We start from the raw sequence: 19,810 nt of genomic DNA, 5'->3' as shown, positions 1-19,810 counted from the left end.
GCGTCTCCACTACTGCCCACAAATAGGTTAATCAGTACCATCTTTCTAGATTCCATATATATGTGTTAATATACGGTATTAGTTTTTCTGATTCTGATTTACTTCATTTTGTATAATAGGTTCTAGGTTCATCCACCTCATTAGAATGGACTCAAATGTGTTCCTTTTTACGGTTGAGTAATATTCCATTGTATATATGTACCACAGCTTTTTTATCCATTCATCTGTCAATTGACATCTAGGTTGTTTCCATGTCCTGGCTATTGTAAATATTGTTGCAGTGAACACTGGGGTACATGTGTCATTTTCAACACGGTTTTCTCAGAGTATATGCCCAGTAGCAGGACTGTTGTGTCATATGGTAGCTTTATCCCTAGTTTTTTAAGGACTCTCCATATTGTTCTCCACAGTTACTGTATCAATTTACATTTCCAGGAACAGTGCAAGAAGGTTCCCTTTGCTCCACACCCTCTCCAGCATCCACTGTTGATAGATTTTTTGATGACGGCCATTTTGAGGTGTGAGGTAATATCTCACTGCAGTTTTGACTTGCATTTCTCTAATAATGAGTGATACTGAGCATATTTTTATGTGTTTATTGGTCTTCTTGTCTTCTTTGCAGAAATGTCTGTTTAGGCCATCTGCCCAACTTTTGATTGGGCGGTTTGTTTTTCTGGTATTGAGTTGTAAGAGCTGCTTTTATGTTTTGGAAATGCTTTGTCAGTTGTTTAATATGCAACTATTTTCTCCCTTCCTGAGCACTGTCTCTTCACTTAGTTTATATGCTTCCTTTACTATGCAAAAGCTTTTAAGTTTAATTAGGTCCCATGGTTTATTTTTATTTCCATAACTGTAGGTGGTGGGTCATAGAGGATCTTGCTGAGATTTATGTCATGGAGTGTTCTGCCTATGTTTTCCTCTAAGAGTTTTATAGTTTCTGGTCTTACATTTAGGTCTTTAATCCATTATGAGTTTATCTTTGTGTATGGTTTTAGGGAGTGTTCTAATTTCATTCTTTTACATGCACCTGTCCAGTTTTCCTGGCACCACTTATTGAAGAGAGTATCTTTGCTTCATTGCATTTTCTTGCCTCCTCTGTCCAAGATAAAGTGTCTGTAGGTGCATAGGTTTATCTCTGGGCTTTCTATCTTGTTCCATTGGTCTATATTTTTGCTTTTTCTTCTTGACATTATCATACTGTCTTGATGACTGCAGCTTTGTAGTATAGTCTGAAGTAAAGAAGGTTGGTTCCTTCAATGCCATTCTTTTTTCTCATGTTTGTTTTGGCTATTTGGGGCCTCTTGTGTTTCCATACAAATTGTGAATTTTTTTTGTTGTAGTTTTGTGAAAAATGCCATTGGTAATTTGATAGACATTGTACTGAATTTGCAGATTGTTTCTGGTAATAAAGTCATTTTCACAATATTGATTCCCTGTACCCATGAAAATGCAATATCTCTCCATCTTTTATATCATCCTTGATTTCTTTCATCAGGGTTTTATAGTTTTCTGTACACAAATCTTGCTTCTTTGGTAGGATTATTCCAAGGCATTTGATTCTTTTTGTTGCAATGGTGAATGGGATTTTTCTTAATTTCTCTTTCTGATTTTTCATTGTTAGTATATAGGGATGTAAGTGATTTATGTGTATGGATTTTGTATCCTGCAATTTTACTAAATTCACTAATTAGCTCTAGTAATTTTCTGATATTTTTAGGGTTTTCTATGTATAGTATCATGTCATGTGCAAACTGAGAGTTTTACTTCTTTTCTAATCTGGATTCCTTATATTTCTTTTCTTCTCTGACTGCTGTGCCTAGGACTTCTAAAATTATGTTGAATAACATTGGCAAGAATGGGCACCCTTGTCTTGTTCCTGATCTCGGAGGAAATACTTTCAGATTTTCACCACTGAGAATAGTGTTTGCTGTTGGTTTATCATATATGGCCTTGACTATGTTCAGGTAGATTCCTTCTATGCCCATTTTTTGAAGAGTTTTTGCCATAAATGAGTGCTGAATTTTGTCAAAAGCTTTTTCTGCATTTATTGAGATTATCATATGGTTTTTATCTTTCAATCTGTTAATACAGTATATCACATTGATTGATTTGCATATAATGAAGAATCCTTGCATCCCTGGAAAAAACAGAACTTGATTATAGCATACTACCTGTTTAATGCATTGTTGGATTCTGCCTGCTAGAATTTTGTTGAGGATTTTTGCATTTATGTTCATCAGTGATACTGGCCTGTAATTTTCTTTTTTTGTGATGTCTTTGTCTGGTTTTGATATCAGGGTGATGGTGGCCTCATAGAATGAGTTTGGCAGTGTTCCTTCCTCTGCAATTTTTTGGAGCAGTTTGAGAAGGATAGGCATTAGCTCTTCTCTAAATGTTGAATAAAATTCACCTGTGAAGTCAGTTGGCCCTGGGGTTTTAGTTTTGGGGAAATTTTTAAATCACAGTTTCAATTTCAGTGCTTGTCATTGGTTAGCTGATAATATTTATTTCTTCCTAGTTTAGTCTTGGAAGTTTGAACTTTCCTAATAATCTGTTCTTGTCTTCAAGGTTGTCCATTTTGTTGGCATATAGTTGCTCATAATAGTCTCTTATGATCCTTTATATTTCTGTGTTGTCTGCTGTAACCTCTCCTTTTTCATTTCTAATTTTGTTGATTTGATTCTTCTCCCTTTTTTCTTAACCATCTCACTAATGATTTGTCCATTTTGATTATCTTCTCAAAGAACCAGCTTTTAGTTTTATTAATCTTTACTATTGTTTACTTCATTTCTTTTTTATTTCTGCTCTGATCTTTATGATTTCTTTCCTTCTACTAACTTTGGGGTCTTTTTGTTCTTCTTTTTCCGGTTGTTTTAGCTGTAAAGTTACATTGTCTATGTGATGTTTTTCTTGTTTTTTGCATTGCTATACTTTCATCTTAGAACTGTTTTTGCTGCATTCCATAGGTTTTCCATCACTGTGTTTTCATTGTCATTTGTTTCTAAGAATTGTTTATTTCCCTTCTTATTTCTTCAGTAACCTGTTGGTTATTCATAAACATATTGCTGAATCTCCATGTAATTGTGTTGTTTAATCTTCATGTGCTTGTGTTTGTTAGTTTTTTCCTGGTAACTGATATGTAGTTTCATAGCATTGTGGTCAGAAAAGATGCTTGACACAATTTCTATTTTCTTAAATATACTGAGGCTTGACTTGTGACCCAAGATGTGGTCTATCCTAGAGAATGTTCCATGTGCACTTGAGAAGAAAATGTATTCTTCTGCATTTTGATGGAATGTCCTGAAGATATCAATTAGGTTTATCTGATCTACTGTGTAATTTAAGGCTTGTGGTTCCTTATTAATTTTCTGTTTTGATGATCTGTCCACTGGTGTTAAGTGGGGTGTTAAAAGCCCCCTACTATTATTATGTTACAGTCAATTTCCCCTTTTTTATCTGTTAGTGTTTGCCTTACATACTGAGGTGCTGACGCCTATGTTGTGTGCATAAATATTTTAAATTGTTATGTGTTCTCCTTGGATTGATACCTTGATCTTTATGTAGTGTCTTTCTTTGTCTCTTTTAAGATTCTTTAGTTTAAGGTCTGTTTTGTCTGATATGAGAATCGGTGTCCTGTGTTTAGTTGTTCAGTTGTGTCTGAATCTTTGCAACCCCATGGACTGTAACCCGCCAGGCTCCTCTGCCCATGGGGATTCTCCAGGCAAGAATACTGAAGTGGGATGCCATGCTTTCCTCCAGGGGATCTTCCCAACCCAGGGATTGAACCCAGGTCTCCTGCATTGCAGGCAGATTTTTTACCATTTGAGCCACCAGAGAAGCCCATGAGAATTGTTACTCGGGCTTATTTTTGATTTCCATTTGTATGGAATATCTTTTTCTACTCTCTCACTTTAAGTCTGTATGTGTCTCTAGGTCTGAAGTTGGTTTCTTGTAGATAGCATATATATGGGTGTTTTTGTATCCATCCAGTCAGTCTGTGTCTTTTGGGTGAAGCATTGAATCCATTTGCATTTAAAGTAATTGCTGATATGGGGCTTACCAGATGACACCAGTTGTAAAGAACTTGCCTGCCAATGCTAGAGATGTAAGAGATGTAGGTGTAATCATTGGATTGTGAAGACCCCCTGGAGAAGGGCATGCCAACCCATTCCAGTATTCTTGCCTGGAGAATCCCATGGCGAGAGGGGTTTGGAGGGCTACAGTCCATAGGGTCGCAAAGAGTTGAATACGAATGAAACAGTTGAGCAACTGACATTTTCTTAATTGTTTTTGGTTTGTTTTTGTAGGTTTTTTCCTTGTCTTGTGTTTCCTACCTATAGAAATCCCTTTAGCATTTGCTGTAAAGCTGGTTTGGTGGTGCTAAATTCTCTTAATTTTTGCTTATCTGTAAAGCTTTTGATTTCTCTACCAATTTTGAATGAGATCCTTGCCAGGTAGAGTAATCTTGGTTGTAGATTTTTCCCTTTTGGTACTTTAAATGTATCCTGTCATTCCCTTCTGGCCTGCAGAGTTTCTGCTGACAGATCAGCTGTCAACAGCATGGGATTTCCCCTCTATATTACTTGTTGCTTTTCCCTTGCTGCTTTTAATGTTCTTTCTTCATGTTTAATCTTTGTTAGTTTGATTAGTATGTGTCTTGGTGTGTTTCACCTTGCATTTATCCTGTATGGGTATCTTTACAAAAATTGCTAAATAAAATTAGTCTACTTCTTGATCCAGAGTAATAACCAGTATTACTGCATATTATTCTTTCCATTGACAACTCAATCCATGATCACTTGATTAGGTGCAGAAATCAGTTAAAAATTTAAGGCAATCCTCAGGGTTTCCCTTTTATCTCAGAGAAAATGAGATTTAGACAAATGAATACAGTCAGTTGAGGGTTAAGCTAGTATCCCAATTTCCAATTCCTTGGCTGCACATCTGAAGCAAATTTCCCCTCTGCATGAAATATACATCTATATACATTAAATTGAAACCAACAAGGAAATTGACAAGTAAAATATTTAGTACCTAATGCAAGGAATATATAAAAATGTTGAAAGTTGAACAAAAGACTAGAGAGAGAAGCTACTTAACTTGGAAAAGGAAAATTCTTCATCAAGAGTTTTATTGTTAAATTAAGCAATCTTTTTTGTTAGAAAACTAAAATTTAAGAAGCAAATTATATTCAAAGGAAAGGTTGTTCAACCCTGGGCTGCTACATAAATTTCAGACATTCTCTGATCATGATGAATGAATTGGTTAATAAATGGCCAAGTTAATTAAACATGCAAATCAAAAAATGAAGTTTGTTGTTGCTACTGCTGTTTTTTTACCTGGTTGCCAAAGAGGTTGAATCCATTAATTGCTTCTAGAGCTGCTTTTGCTAAGCCAACAGAGCTAGAAGAGAAAAGGGAATACTTTATAACTCTGATGTATTTGTCTATAAAAGAATAACTGTTATATGATGAATATTCACAAGCAAGTATTTTTATTAACACTTATAACAACTTCCCAAGAATAATGTCTAATAGACTTCAGTCTGACATTTCACTATGTTAATTTTTCTTCCTTATAGTTAGTGATCTCCAAGGAAAAATATTTCTAAGTTCACCATGATCTACACAAATGTTCATACTATTGATGGGAGTAGTCTTAATTCCAGTATCACTTATATTCAGTAACTCAAGGGGAAAAAATGATTATGTTTAGAAGAAAGTGTAGTATGATGATATTTGCATGGTAATATCGGGCTGGGCATCATCATTCAGATCAATGAATAGAGCTTTTGTCATGTCAATTCTGAGCCCTAGAAAAGATTTTGTATATCACACACTAGCCACAGAGTATGGTTTAATATACCCATTCGAATGCTCTTTGATTAAGGCCCAATGAAATGGCATTATTTTATGCTCACAGATCAAAGGATCATCATACCTCTGATTTTTTGCTATATTCTTCTCTTTGTAATAAAATGTATACTTCTTTGGCCTCTCAGATATCTAATAGTGCTGAAAAATGGGAAGACCCAAATTTCATTAAAAATATGAAACTGTCATCTTATAAATATCAACCTTTAAATATTTTAGATCTAATATCTAGTTTACTTATTGCAATTTTTTGTCTTTTTCTCAAAGCAACTGCATATTCCATTAATCATTTTTTTAATGATTTTTTAAAATTTTATTTTATTTTTAAACTTTACATGATTGTATTAGTTTTGCCAAATATCAAAATGAATCCACCACAGGTATACATGTGTTCCCCATTCTGAACCCTCCTTCCTCCTCCCTCCCCATACCATCCCTCTGGGTCGTCCCAGTGCACCAGCCCCAAGCATCCATTAATTATTTAAAATTAATGATCTGTCATCATTTCTTTAAAGCAGTGATTATTAAAGTGTGGTTCCCAGAGCAACAGCATTACCTGAAAGCTTGCCAATTCTCACTGCTTTCTGGGAATGGGGTGTTAACAAGCCCTCCAGGTGCTTGAATGCACTTTAAATCTGAGAACCACTATCCTAAGCTATTCGTGTTATCACGATCTACATTTTCTATGGGCTGTTTACATGAAATGTTTTCAAGTAAGCATTAATTTTACTACAGAATAGTAACTATTTGGGAAACGTTTTAAAATACGTGAATGGGAAGGAATATAGCCAATGTTTTATAACTTTAAATGAAACAGAGCCTTTAAAAATTGTGAATCACTGTGTTGCATACCTAACACTTACATAATATTGTACACAAACTATACTTCAATTTTTATAAAGGATAATTAATGTATGGAGATAGTGATCAGGTGGAAGGTACAGTGAGGAAAACAAAAAAATTGTAATTCAGTGTCCTACCTAATTGACACACCTAAGAAAATTTTGACACATTAACTCTCAGGGGCCTATTTTAAGTATTAAAACATCTTGGAATTGATAAAACAACGCAGTTTATAGCAATAAAGTGAAATCCAGAAACTCAAAGATGAGCTAAGAGAAAGAAAAGATTTTTTTTTTAATTATGTAAGTTAAAAGTACAAAGGTAAGTGACTTAGACTACAGGATTTTATCCACAGGTGATATAACCACAGATACAGAAAATCCTTCAGTTCAGTTCAGTCACTGAGTTGTGTCTGACTCTTGGCGACCCCATGGACTATAGCACACCAGGCTTCCCTGTCCATCACCAACTCATGGAGCTTGCTCAAACTCATGTCCATTGAGTCTGTGATGCCATCCAACCATTTCATCCTTTGTCGTCCCCTTCTCCTCCCACCTTCAAACTTTCCCAGCATCAGGGTCTTCCCAAATGAGTCAGTTCTCTGCATCAGATGGCCAAAGTATTGGAGTTTCCACTTCAACATCAGTCCTTCCAATGAATATTCAGGCGTGATTTCCTTTAGGATGGACTGGTTGGATCTCTTGGTACTCCAAGGGACTCTCAAGAGTCTTCTCCAACACCACAGTTCAAAAGCATCAATTCTCTGGTGCTCAATGGCAACCCACTCCAGTACTCTTGCCTGGAAAATCCATGGACGGAGGAGCCTGGTAGGCTACAGTCCATGGGGTCGTGAAGAATCGGACATGACTGAGCGACTTCACTTTCACTTTTCACTTTCATGCATTGGAGAAGGAAATGGCAACCCACTTCAGCATTCTTGCCTGGAGAATCCCAGGGACGGCGGAGCCTGATGGGCTGCCGTCTATGGGGTCACAGAGTCGGACATGACTGACACGACTTAGCAGCAGCAGCAGCTTTCTTTATAGTCCAACTCTCACATCCATACATGACTACTGGAAAAACCATAGCTTTGACTAGACAAACTTCTGTTGGCAAAGTAAAAACTCTGCTTTGTAATATGCTGTCTAGTTTGGTCATAACTTTTCTTCCAAGGAGCAAGCATCTTTTAATTTCATGGCTGCAGTCAAAATCTACAGTGATTTGGGAGCCCCCCCAAATAAAGTCTTTCACTGTTTCATTGTTGCCCCATCTATTTGCCACAAAGTGATGGGACTAGATGCCATGATCTTAGTTTTTTGAATGTTGAGTTTTAAGCCAACTTTTTCACTTTTCTTTTTCACTTTCATCAAGAGGTTCTTTAGTTTTTCTTCGCTTTCTGCCATAAGGTGGTGTCATCTGCATATCTGAGGTTAGTGATATTTCTCCCAGCAATCTTGATTCCAGCTTGTGCTTCTTTCAGCCCAGCGTTTCTCATGATGTACTCTGCATATAAGTTAAATAAGCCGGGTGACAATACATAGCCTTGACGTACTCCTTTCCTGATTTGGAACCAGTCTATTGTTCCATGTCCAGTTCTAACTGTTGCTTCTTGATGTGCATACAGATTTCTCAGGAGGCAGGTCAGGTGGTCTGGTATTCCCTCTCTTGAAGAATTTTCCACAGTCCTTAAGAATCAACAAAAATATACTATGTGGATGATACCACTCTAATGGCAGAAAGCAAAGAGGAACTAAAGAAACTCTTGATGAGGGTGAAGGAGGAGAGTGAAAAAGCCAGCTTAAAACTCAGTATTAAAAAAACTAAGTTCATGGCCTCCAGTCTCATCACTTCATGGCAAATAGAAGGGAGAAAGGTAGAAGAAGTGACAGATTTCCTCTTCTTGGGCTCTAAAATCACTGTGTTTGGTGACTGCAGCCATGAAATTAGAAGATAATTACTTTTTGGCAAGAAAGCTATGACAAAACTAGACTGTGTTAGAAGCAAAAATGTCCATATAGTCAAAGTTATGGTCTTTCCAGTAGTCATGTACAGATATGAGAGCTGGACCAGAAGGAAGTCTGAGTGCCAAAGAATTGAAGTGTGGTGCTGGAGAAGACTCTTGAAAGTCCCCTGGACAGCAAGGAGATCATACTACTTAGTCTTAAATGAAATCAACAATGAATACTCATTAGAAGGACTGATACTGAAGCTCCAGTACTTTGGTCATCTGATGCAAATGGTCAGTTCATTGGAAAGACCCTGATGCTGGGAAAGGTTGAAGGCAGAAGGAGAAAACAGCAACAGAGGATGAGATGGTTGGATGGCATCACCAATTCAATGGAAATGAACTTAGGTAAACTCCAGGAGATGGTGAGGGACAGGAAGTCTGGCATGCTGCAGTCCCTGGGGTCACGAAGAGTCGGACATGACTTGGAGACTAAGCAACAACAAAGTCCCAAGAGACAAATTCACTATCAAAATTAATTTTATTTCTACATACTAGCCTTAGACACTTGGAAATTTAATGTTAAAAATAAGTATCACTATAACATGAAATAACTCAAAATATTTTAGCATAAATTTAACAAAATATGTGCAAGACCTGAACACTGAAAAACATTTCTGAAAAAATTAAAAAGACCTAAACAAAGAGATGTCGCACATTCATGAATTGGAAAATTGAAGATCATTAAAGTATCAGTTATCTTCAAAATGATCTATTGATTCAATGCAATCACAATCAAGTATCAACAGGCATTTTTTGGTAAAAACTGACTAGCTAATTCTAAAATAAATGTGAAAATGTCCTGGAACAGTAGAAAGGTTTTCTTTAAAGGAGAGCAAATCTGAAGGACTACTTCAGAGGTAAAAGAGCTCCACGATAATGCTGGTAAAAGAAGACATTTTTGAAAAGATACAAAGAAACTGTGTAGGGCAGAATAGTTTTTCTTGGACTTAAATAAAGCAAGTTGTTCCTTAAAAAAACATGTTGAAGGACATCTTGATTTCATGACTTAGCATAAAGCAACAATTACCAGTGCAATATAGTACAGATCAGGGCAGACATGTAAATCAATAAGACAGTCTAGAAACAGACCCATATACATGATCAAACAGCTAGGTAAGTCAATGTGGAAAGAATAGCCTTTAATGGTGCTGGAATAGTAAAGTATCTATATGGGGAAAAAAATCTCAATCATTGCTTCATACTACACAAAAGTAATCTGAAATAGATCATAGACTTAAATGTAAAAGCTAAAACTATAAATCTTTTAGAACAAAACCTAGGAAAAAAACTCTTCACAATCCTGAAGTGGAAAAAATTTCTAAGACACAATAACTAATCATAAAAATTTTGATAAATTAGACTTCATCAGAATTAATATCCGATCTTCAAAACATGCCATTAATAAATGGCATGCCATTTATTACCTGCCATAATAAACATGCCATTAATGAAATTAAAAGGCAAGTTGAATTCTGTAAAAAAAATTTGTAAAAAAAGAAAAAACCCATATCTCACAAAAGAATCTAAAATATATAAAGAACTGTTACAACTCAGTAAGAATACAAACAACCCAATTTAAAAATGGGAAAAAGATTTTAACAGACACTTCAAAATGCAGATATATGAAAGTAAATGGTACATGAAAAGATGTTTAATAAAATTAGTCAACAGAAAAATACAAAAAAAAAAGAAAAATACAAATTAAAATTACCACATACTCATAAGAATAATTTAAAAATTACGAACAATACCAAGTGTAGATAAAGATGTGGAGCAACTGCAGTTTCTGCCATTTGATGGCAGGTATGAATGGTAGGAATGAAATGGTAGGAATGAAAAATGGTAAATTCCTTTCAAAAAACAGTTTGGCAGTTTCTTAAAATGTTAAAACACTTATTATACAACTCAGGAATTCTACTCTTATGTATTTTCCAAGAGAAATAAAAATATATATTAACAAAAAGAGCTGTATTGAAATGTTCACAACAGCTTTATTTTAATAGCCCAAACTGTCAACAAACCAAATGCTCATCAACAGAAAATAAACCAAAGTGTGGTTTATCTGTATAATGGGATACTATTTGACAATAAAAAGGAACAAAGAACTGAAAAAAATAAATAAAATATATGAAAAGGAAGTTGGAGTAGACACAATTTTCCCTATTCCTCTAAGTACAATTAAGAACCCCAGACATAAAATAAGAGACTTGCCTGTAGCTCAGACAATAAAGAATCTGCCTGCAATGCAGGAGACTCAGGTTCGATCCCTGGGTCGGGAAGATTCTCTGGAGAAGGGAATGGCAACACATTCCAGTATTCTTGCCTGGAGAATCCCATGGACAAAGGAATCTGGTGGGCTACAATCCATGGGGTTGCAAACAGTCACATACGACTGAACAACTGCTACTATTACCACTAGACATAACATAAACAAATATAAAAACGCTCAAAAAGATAGTGAGAAGGCAGCCTGCCTAGGAACCTCAGGATTCCAGGAACAGCAGTATAAGGAGTCTCCTGAGTTTCCCTTTTGCATTTTTTTTTTTTTTTTTTGCCTCATATATATACCAGACTTAGAACTGAATAAACCAACAACTAGGAAATACAGGTAGATACATATAGAAAAATACCCAGCAAAAGCCAATGGACCAGGAAAAGAGCAACCTAGCAAAATGGAAAACTTTTAGACCATAACCAGTCAAAAAAACTGTGACTCTATCCCCACCCACTCCGGTACACACTGAGTGGGAAATTCAGATTTCTATGCTCCTGAGACTATAATGAGGAACTGCACTCAACATCCAACCACCTCAATTGTGGTGGTGTCAGAAAAACCCAAGGACGAAATCAAGACCTGCATTCCCAATGGATGGTAAAAAGTCTCCATTCTCACATCTCAGTATCAGTGGATATCACATGGAGAGCCTAGACTTTCATTCCTACCCACCAGTAAACAGGTGAATTGCCCCTTCCTCTGGGGATGGCACCAAAGGAAATCCAGTGGACAATTAAAACTCACATGAATGCCCAACTATAAAGAGGCCACACCTTTTTCCTTGTCATGTAAGTGGAGGTCATCTGGAAATTAGTACTGAGGTAATAATACTTCTACCTCCCAGACAGGGAGGTATTAATTGAAGCCTACTGGGGAGCTAGACCTGACGACCCAGATCCAGCAGTAATGTAGAATCTCTATCTTGGGTGTCAACAACACACAAAAAACTGGCAGTAATGTGGTGATGTGTTTACCCTCTTCCCCTGCCAGAGTGGTGTCAAAAAAATACAACTAAAATAAAAAATAAAACACACAGTCTTATAATATCTTAAACGTTCATCAGTTTAGTTCAGTCACTCAGTCGTGTCCGATTCTTTGCGACCCCATGAACCACAGCACACCAGGCCTCCCTGTCCATCACCGACTCCCGGAGTTTACCTAGACTCATGCCCATTGAGTCGGTGATGCCATCTAACCATCTCATCCTCTGTTGTCCCCTTCTCCTCCTGCCCTCAGTCTTTCCCAGCATCAGGGTGTTTCAATAAGTCAGTTCTTCGCATGAGGTGGCCAAAGTTTCAGCTGCAACATCAGTCCTTCCAGTGAACATCCAGGACTGATCTCCTTTAGGATGGACTGGTTGGATCTCTTTGCAGTCCAAGGGACTCTCAAGAGTCTTCTCCAACACCACAGTTCAAAAGCATCAATTCTTCAGTGCTCAGCTCTCTTCATGGTCCAAGTCTCACATCCATACATGACCACTGGAAAAACCATAGCCTTGACTAGATGAACCTTTGTTGACAAAGTAATGTCTCTGCTTTTTAATATCCTGTCTAGGTTGGTCATAACTTTCCTTCCAAGCAGTAAGTGTCTTTTAATTTCATGGCTGCACTCACCATCTGCAGTGATTTTGGAGCCCAAAACAATAAGTCAGCCACTGTTTCCACTATTTCCCCATCTATTTGCCATGAAGTTATGGGACTAATTTTAAAACATCACTCATCATATCTAGAACCAGAACTATTCAAAATGAATAAAATCTATCTATCTGTATCAATATATACTTATACTGAGACAAGAGAAATGTGAAAATTAACAAAGACTTTAAAGCAGCTGTGATGAAAAGGCTTCAGTGAGCAATTATGAGTATGAGTGAAACAAATGAAAAGAAAAAGGCTCAGCTATGAAATAGGAAATCTCAGCAAAGTCTTTAGAACTGAAAAATACAATAATCAAAACAAAAAGCTCAGTGAACAGGATGAAGGAGACAGAAGAAAGAATAGCTAACCTGAAAGATAAAACAATAGAAATTATCTAGTCTGAACAAAAGAGAGAAAATAGACTTAACAAAACAAATAAAGAGAATCTCAGAGACCTGTGGGAGTTTAACAAAGGTTTATCATTCATGTCACTGGACTTACTGAACAACAGGAAAAAAAAAAGGACAGAGCTTTAAAAAAAAAAAGCATCTGAAACAATGGCAGAAAATTTCTCAGTTAGCAAGTGACAAAAAGCTAAGTGATACTCAAACAAAATAAAATAAAAATACCCTTTCAGGACACATCATAACTTCTAAAAACTAAAGAAAAAGAAAAATCTTGACAGTATCCAAAGAAAACATGTCTACAGGGGAAAAGCAATTAAATAACAGTGAACTGCTTATAAAAAAACAAAACCCAAAAACCCACAAAGCTAAAAGAATGTGACGTAAGAGATTTTAAGCACTAAAAGAAAGAACTGTCAACCCAGAATCTTATACCAGTAAATATATTCTGTATATTTATTTATTTAAGCAAGACATTCCCAGATGAAGGAAAAGTAAGAGGTCTGTCATAAGCAGATTTACCCTAAAAATATGGAAGTAAGTTCTCAAAACAGAAAGGAAATGCTAGATAGTTAGAAAATGGTAAACAAAATTACTGGCAAATACAATAGGCTTTTATCCTGTTGAGTTTTATTTATTTTTTTTACTCTATTTTTAATTTAAATTTATTTATTTTAATTAGAGGCTAATTACTTTACAATATTATATTGGTTTTGCCATACATCAACATGAGTTTTATAAATTATGTTTGATAGTTACAGCCAAAGTTATAACACTGTGGTTCTAAATGTATATGGAGGAAATATTTAATATAATTAGATTATAAATGGGGGAGGGTAACAAAACACATATGAAGGTAAAGTTTCTATAATCCCTCTACCTGATAAAATGATGACATTAATACACTGAGTACATATGTGTATATAATAATACCTAGAGCAACCACTGAAAAGCCATAAAAAAGATCATTCAAAACCGGTATAGATAATCAAAATGGAATTCTAAAAAATGTTTTAGAACAGGAAGGTAGGAAAAAGAAAACAGAGAAATGAAAAAAAAAAAGAATAAATACAAAAATAAAATGGCAAATGTAAACCAAAACATATCAATAATTACATTCAATGTAAAAGTCTAAACATGGCAATTAAAGATTGGCAGAGTTGACATAAAAACATGACCCAACTGTATACAAGAAACTCTTTTTGAATATAATAATGTAGACAGGTTGATAGTAAAAGGATTTAAAAAAGAAGTATCATGTAACCATCAATCTCAAATGAAAGCATATTTTCAAGTCCCAACCTAAAGAGACAGTATTTGGAGATGGGGCCTTTGGAAGGTAATTAGGCTTAGATTAGGTCATGAACTAGGTCATGATGTGGAGCCCCTATGAATGATGGAATTAGTATGCCTGAGTCACACAGCATGTGGGATCTTAGTTCCCTCACCAAGGATGGAACCATGCCCTCTACAGTGAAAGCATGGAGTCTTAATCCCTGGACCCCCAGGGAAGTCCCAGGATTAGTATTTCTTTAAGAAGAGAGACCACAGAGCTTGCTTTGTCTCCCTCTCTGTCATGAAAGGACATGGCAAGAAGGTGATGATCTGTAAATCAGAAGAAAGTCCTCACCAGAGAACAGAGATGTCTGGCAACTTGATCTTGGACACTTTAGACTCCAGAATATATAAATTCCTGTTGTTTAAGCTTCCCAGTCTATGGTACTTTTTTTTAGCAGGACAAATCAATGAATACAAGTCTATATAACAGGAGTATACATTTTTTTTTTTTCAAGTGCTCACATCAACATCAAGAGATCCTATCTTGGCCATAAACAAAATCTCAAGACTATAAAAGAACTGAAATCCTACTGTACTCTTTAATCACAATGGCATCAAACTAGAATCAATAATAGAACAACAACAGGTACATCTGCCAACACTTGTAAAGAAAACAATATATACCTGTCTACATAATCCACATGAATGAAAGAAGAATCTCAAGTGAAATAAAAAATACAATGAATAGAATGAAAATGACCACTTTCTAACACCATACACAAAAATAAACTCAAAATGGATTAAAGACCTAAACGTAAGACCAGAAACTATAAAACTCCTAGAGGAGAACATAGGCAAAACACTCTCCAACATACGTCACAGCAGGATCCTCTATGACCCACCTCCCAGAATATTGGAAATAAAAGCAAAAATAAGCAAATGGGACCTAATTAACCTTAAAAGCTTCTGCACATCAAAGGAAACTATTAGCAAGGCGAAAAGACAGCCTTCAGAATGGGAGAAAATAATAGCAAATGAAGCAACCGACAAACAACTAATCTCAAAAATATATAAGCAACTCCTACAGCCCAACTCCAGAAAAATAAACGACCCAATCAAAAAATGGGCCAAAGAACTAAACAGACATTTCTCCAAAGAAGACATACAGATGGCTAACAAACACATGAAAAGATGCTCAACATCACTCATTATCAGAGAAATGCAAATCAAAACCACTATGAGGTACCATTTCACACCAGTCAGAATGGCTGCGATCCAAAAGTCTACAAATAATAAATGCTGGAGAGGGTGTGGAGAAAAGGGAACCCTCTTACACTGTTGGTGGGAATGCAAACTAGTACAGCCACTATGGAGAACAGTATGGAGATTCCTTAAAAAACTGGAAATAGAACTGCCTTATGATCCAGCAATCCCACTGCTGGGCATACACACTGAGGAAACCAGAAGGGAAAGAGACACGTGTACCCCAATGTTCATCGCAGCACTGTTTATAATAGCCAGGACATGGAAGCAACCTAGATGTCCATCAGCAGATGAATGGATAAGAAAGCTGTGGTACATATACACAATGGAGTATTACTCAGCCATTAAAAAGAATACATTTGAATCAGTTCTAATGAGGTGGATGAAACTGGAGCCTATTATACAGAGTGAAGTAAGCCAGAAGGAAAAACATAAATACAGTATACTAACGCATATATATGGAATTTAGAAAGATGGTAACAATAACCCTGTATACAAGACAGCAAAAGAGACACTGATGTATAGAACAGTCTTATGGACTCTGTGGGAGAGGGAGAGGGTGGGAAGATTTGGGAGAGTGGCATTGAAACATGTAAAATATCATGTAGGAAACGAGTTGCCAGTCCAGGTTCGATGCACGATGCTGGATGCTTGGGGCTGGTGCACTGGGATGGCCCAGAGGGATGGTATGGGGAGGGAGGTGGGAGGAGGGTTCGGGATGGAGAACACATGTATACCTGTGGCGGATTCATTTTGATATTTGGCAAAACTAATACATTTATGTAAAGTTTAAAAATAAGATAAAATTAGAAAAAGGAAAAAAAAAAAAGAAAATATAACATCAAAATTTGTGTAGTATAACTAAAGTAGTACTAAGGGAAATTTACAGAACTAAATGTATGTATTAGGAAAGAGAAAAGCCTCAAATCAATTATCTAATCCCAATGTAATTGAAGCCAGAAAAAGAGCAAAATAAACCTGAAGCAAACAGAAGGAAATAACACAGATAACAGAAAACAATGACAATTGATACACCCACACCCACACACACACAAAAAAAAAAACAGAAAAAAATCAGTGGAACAAACAACTGATCTTTAAAGGGCTAAAGAAAATTGACAGAAGCCTGACAAAGATATAAGACACAAATGACCAATATTAGGCATACAACAGGAGATAACACTACAGATATTGTAGGTATCAAAAGGATAATGAGCAAATACTCTGAACAATTCAACATACATAGATTAAAAGGAATGAATCAATTCCTGGAAAAGCACAAACTTATTACTACTCACTCAATATGAAATAATTTGAATAGCCCCATTACTGTTAAGAAGTTGAATCCATAATTTTCAAATGGTCAAGAAAAACCCTTTCCATACCTATATGATTTCATTGAAGAAATCTATCAAACATTTAAAGAAAAACTGACACCAATTCTACACAATCTCTTCCAGAAAATAGAGGAGGAAAATAACACTTCAGAGTTCATTTAATTGAAGCTAGCATTACTCTGAAACTCCAGTACTTTGGCCACCTCATGCGAAGAGTTGACTCACTGGAAAAGACTCTGATGCTGGGAGGGATTGGGGGCAGGAGGAGAAGGGGACGACAGAGGGTGAGATGGCTGGATGGCATCACCGACTCGATGGACATGAGTTTGAGTGAACTCCGGGAGTTGGTGATAGACAGGGAGGCCTGGCGTGCTGAAATTCATGGAGTCACAAAGAGTCAGACACGACTGAGCGACTGAACCAAATTGAAGCTACCACTACAGAGTAAAGTGAAAAATAGTGATAACACCAAATGCTGGCAAAGATTCAGAGAATGACATCATACATTGCTAGTAGGAATGTAAAGCAATATGGGACTCTCAAAAATAGTCTTGCAGTTTCTTTAAAATCTAAACATGTAACTACCCACCAACTGAACTACTGGACATTCATCCCAGATAAGGTCATAGTCATTTACAACTATGTTTTCTTCTAAGAGTTTTATAGCTTTAGTTCTTACTATAGGTCATTGATCCTTTTCCAGTTAATTTTTGTATTATATACTGCACAAAGTAGGGACCCAAATTCATTCTTTTGTATCCAGTTGTCCCAGCACCATTTGCTAAAAAGACTATATTCTTCTCTATCAATTATCCTTGCAACTTTGTCAAAATCAACTGACCATACATGTATGGGTTTCTTTCTAGATCATCAATTCTACTGCACTAATATCTGTATCTCTTGTTATACTTGTACCACACTATTTAATTATTGTAGCAGATTACTGTAACTATAGGAAGCTCATTACTGTAGTAAATTTTGAAGTTGCAAAGTGTGGATCCTCCAACTTTGTTCTTTATCAAGCGTTGTTTCGGCTATTCTGAGTCCCCTGCATCTCCATGCAAATTTTAGGATTAGTTTGTCAAATTCTAAAAAAAAAAAAAAAAAAAGATTTCTGAGATGGATTACACTGAACACCCCTGGAGTAGGAAATGGCAACCCATTTCAATATTCTTGCCTGGGAAATTCCATGGACAGAGGAGCCCGGTGGTATAGCGCTATAGTCCATGGGGTGGCAGAGAGTCAGATGTGACTGAGCACACACTGAACACAGGATATCTTTCCATTCTTGTATGTGTTCTTTAATTTTTTTCAACAATATTTTATTGTTTTTGATGTACAAGTCTTGCATTTCTTTTTTTAATCCCCTCTACTTTTAAACTGAGGAATCTTAAGTTCTGAGAGATTGAATGTAAGTGACTTTCAAATGCATCCTTATTTTCTCTGTGGTGAAAACTCTGTTCCCTACTACAATATATGCAGACCATTTTACCCTGGTTCTCAAGAACAACTAAGCGAATGATCTGGCATTGTTTCCCAGGTGACCCTAGTGATGAAGAACTCACCTGCCAATGGAGGAGATCTAAGAGATGTGGGTTTGATCCCTGGGTCTGGAATATCCCTGGGAGGAGAGCATGGCAACCTACTCTAGCATATTTTGCCTAAAGAAACCCATGGACAGAGAAGCCTGGAGGGCTATAGCCCAAAGAGTCACAAAGAGTCAGACAAGACTGAAGCAACTTAGCACGCACACACTGTTGACTCAAATCTGCAGTCCAGCATTTCACTTTCAGTGAAGAAGTACCTCACACTTCCACAGGTTGAACAAATTTCAAAACAATCCACATGGTACTTGCTAGTATACTTTAGAGAAGGGGCATGGTCTCTTTTCATAGCCAAAGTCACTTTAGAGAAATGACAAGGCCTACAACCTGGAGGAACAAAGTCCAAATGAAGAGTATGTGCTAGTTTAAAATATGTCTGCCAAATCTTTGCCTTCTATCAAAAGGTGGAGTCTAATTCCCCTCACTTATCTTATTGACTCTAACAGATAGGTGTAGTGAAAGTTATGCTGCATGATTTCCAAAGCTAAGTCATAAAAAGATACAGCTTCCACCTGGCCTGTGGGTTTTGGGACACTGAACCTTGGAACCTAGCTACCACAATGTGCAGAATCTGTATGGAAAAACTTCATATAGGTCTTCCTGCTGAAGTCCCAGTCAACACTCTGATACCCAAGTAAGGAAGTCTTCAAAGTTGACTCTAGCCCCAGCCACAACTGATGGCATGAACATGAGACCCTAAGGATGAACCACCGTAGTTAGCCTAGTCAACCCCCTGAACCATGAGAGTTAACAATAGTAAAAGATTGTTGTCTTGCTGTTTTATGCTTCTAAGTTTGGGATGCGTTACTTGAAACAGTAGGTAGCAAGAAAAGAACCTAAGGCAGGTTTCTTACCGTACATGCACCCAGCACAATCATACCTAGCCCTGAATAGTCCAAATGGAAACCAAACAGTACCTGCATAAGAATTTTAAATTCTTAGAACCTAAGGGTTAGAAGAGCCATAGGAATCATATACTCTGACAATGCACGCAGAAACATCGCTGCCAATTGATTTTATTGCTTAAGGACGTGTTCTCAATGCCCACGGAGCTCTCCCTTAGTCCCCAGTGCACAAGGTTCTAGGTTTAAAAATGGTGCAGAAAGACAGCGGAGGGATGAACGTGGAAACTGTCCTCTAAATAAGGCACTACAAAAGAAAGAAACATTGGATCTGGATTATAGTAAAGGTCAAGTTCTCACCATTTCAATTTTCTTTACCAATGCAATTGGTTGAATAACTGGACTTAATTGAAATTCACAAATATGTTAATTTATTACTGACTGGT

General features: G+C 36.5%; 1 protein-coding gene across 3 annotated transcripts in view; it reads right to left on the bottom strand.

Annotated features, from left to right (window-relative positions):
• Positions 1–19,810, bottom strand: part of PHKB (phosphorylase kinase regulatory subunit beta) — a 227,599-nt gene that overhangs the window by 121,611 nt on the left and 86,178 nt on the right. For all 3 annotated transcript variants that reach the window (XM_070771929.1, XM_070771927.1, XM_070771928.1), the window contains one exon: positions 5,340–5,403. In XM_070771929.1, coding sequence (XP_070628030.1) covers positions 5,340–5,403 — 64 coding nt within the window. The remainder of the gene's footprint in view (positions 1–5,339; positions 5,404–19,810) is intronic.

This window comes from Bos indicus, chromosome 18, assembly GCF_029378745.1.
Source record: "Bos indicus isolate NIAB-ARS_2022 breed Sahiwal x Tharparkar chromosome 18, NIAB-ARS_B.indTharparkar_mat_pri_1.0, whole genome shotgun sequence".
In the NCBI taxonomy this organism is placed as follows: Eukaryota; Metazoa; Chordata; class Mammalia; order Artiodactyla; family Bovidae; genus Bos; species Bos indicus.
The sequence above is the reverse complement of the archived record's forward strand: the minus strand, read 5'-3'. Positions and strand labels throughout refer to the sequence as shown.